At 38.1% G+C, this 881-nt stretch overlaps 1 protein-coding gene across 1 annotated transcript in view; it reads right to left on the reverse strand.

Moving 5' to 3' along the window:
- Nucleotides 1-341: 341 nt before the first annotated feature.
- The window catches only part of LOC106881865 (ATP synthase subunit g, mitochondrial), a 5,664-nt gene continuing 5,124 nt past the window's right edge, over nt 342-881 (reverse strand). Inside the window, exon 3 of the mRNA XM_014932383.2 lies at nt 342-536. Coding sequence (XP_014787869.1) covers nt 420-536 — 117 coding nt within the window. The 3' untranslated portion in view covers nt 342-419. The remainder of the gene's footprint in view (nt 537-881) is intronic.

Raw genomic sequence — 881 nt, forward strand, 5'->3', positions numbered from 1 at the left:
CTGTAGAGCTGAGGGACACTTGCTGATCTGCAGTGATTCACAATGCACATAAAAGATTGTAAGGAAACCAAAACTACACACAAACATAGAGCAATCACAGGTACCACAAAGTATCTGATCTGTTGCTTTAACAATTCTGCTAATCCATTGCTCTAAATTGCTATTATGGCTATCCCAGAAAAAATGTGGTAGGATTTGAACTCGGGATGCAATGAGTTGTAACAAAATACAGCAAAACAGTTTGCCCTTTGTTTTAACATCTCTGCCAACTTGCTGCAAACACATGCATTAAACATTAATTTTACCCTTTTTATAAAAAAAAAAGCAACTTGACAAGTTCAACAAGTGAAGAAAAATCGTTTATTACAGATAATAATAATAGCTAGTCTCTGTTACAAATAACAACATACTATCCAGAACTATGCTTGAAATGCTCCTGGTATGTTGTAACCAATAAGACTACCTTTTCCGATTATTTCTCCAATAAAGAACCAACACATTATTTCAAGTGCAACAACGGAATTGAGGAAGCCTTCCTGTAAATTAAAAAGAAAACAAAGACAAATGTTACGCCAAAGAAGTTTTTTTTTTTTTTCAGGCTAAAAGGTAGTTTTAATGAGATAATTGCTGATTTATTTGTCCAAGGTACATCATCATCATCATCGTTTAACGTCCGCTTTCCATGCTAGCATGGGTTGGATGATTTGACTGAGGACTGGTGAAACCGGATGGCAACACCAGGCTCCAATCTAATTTGGCAGAGTTTCTACAGCTGGATGCCCTTCCTAACGCCAACCACTCAGAGAGTGTAGTGGGTGCTTTTACGTGTCACCCGCACGAAAACGGCCACGCTCGAAATGGTGTCTTTTATGTGCCACCCG

This window comes from Octopus bimaculoides, chromosome 12 (assembly GCF_001194135.2).
Source record: "Octopus bimaculoides isolate UCB-OBI-ISO-001 chromosome 12, ASM119413v2, whole genome shotgun sequence".
Taxonomy (NCBI): domain Eukaryota; kingdom Metazoa; phylum Mollusca; class Cephalopoda; order Octopoda; family Octopodidae; genus Octopus; species Octopus bimaculoides.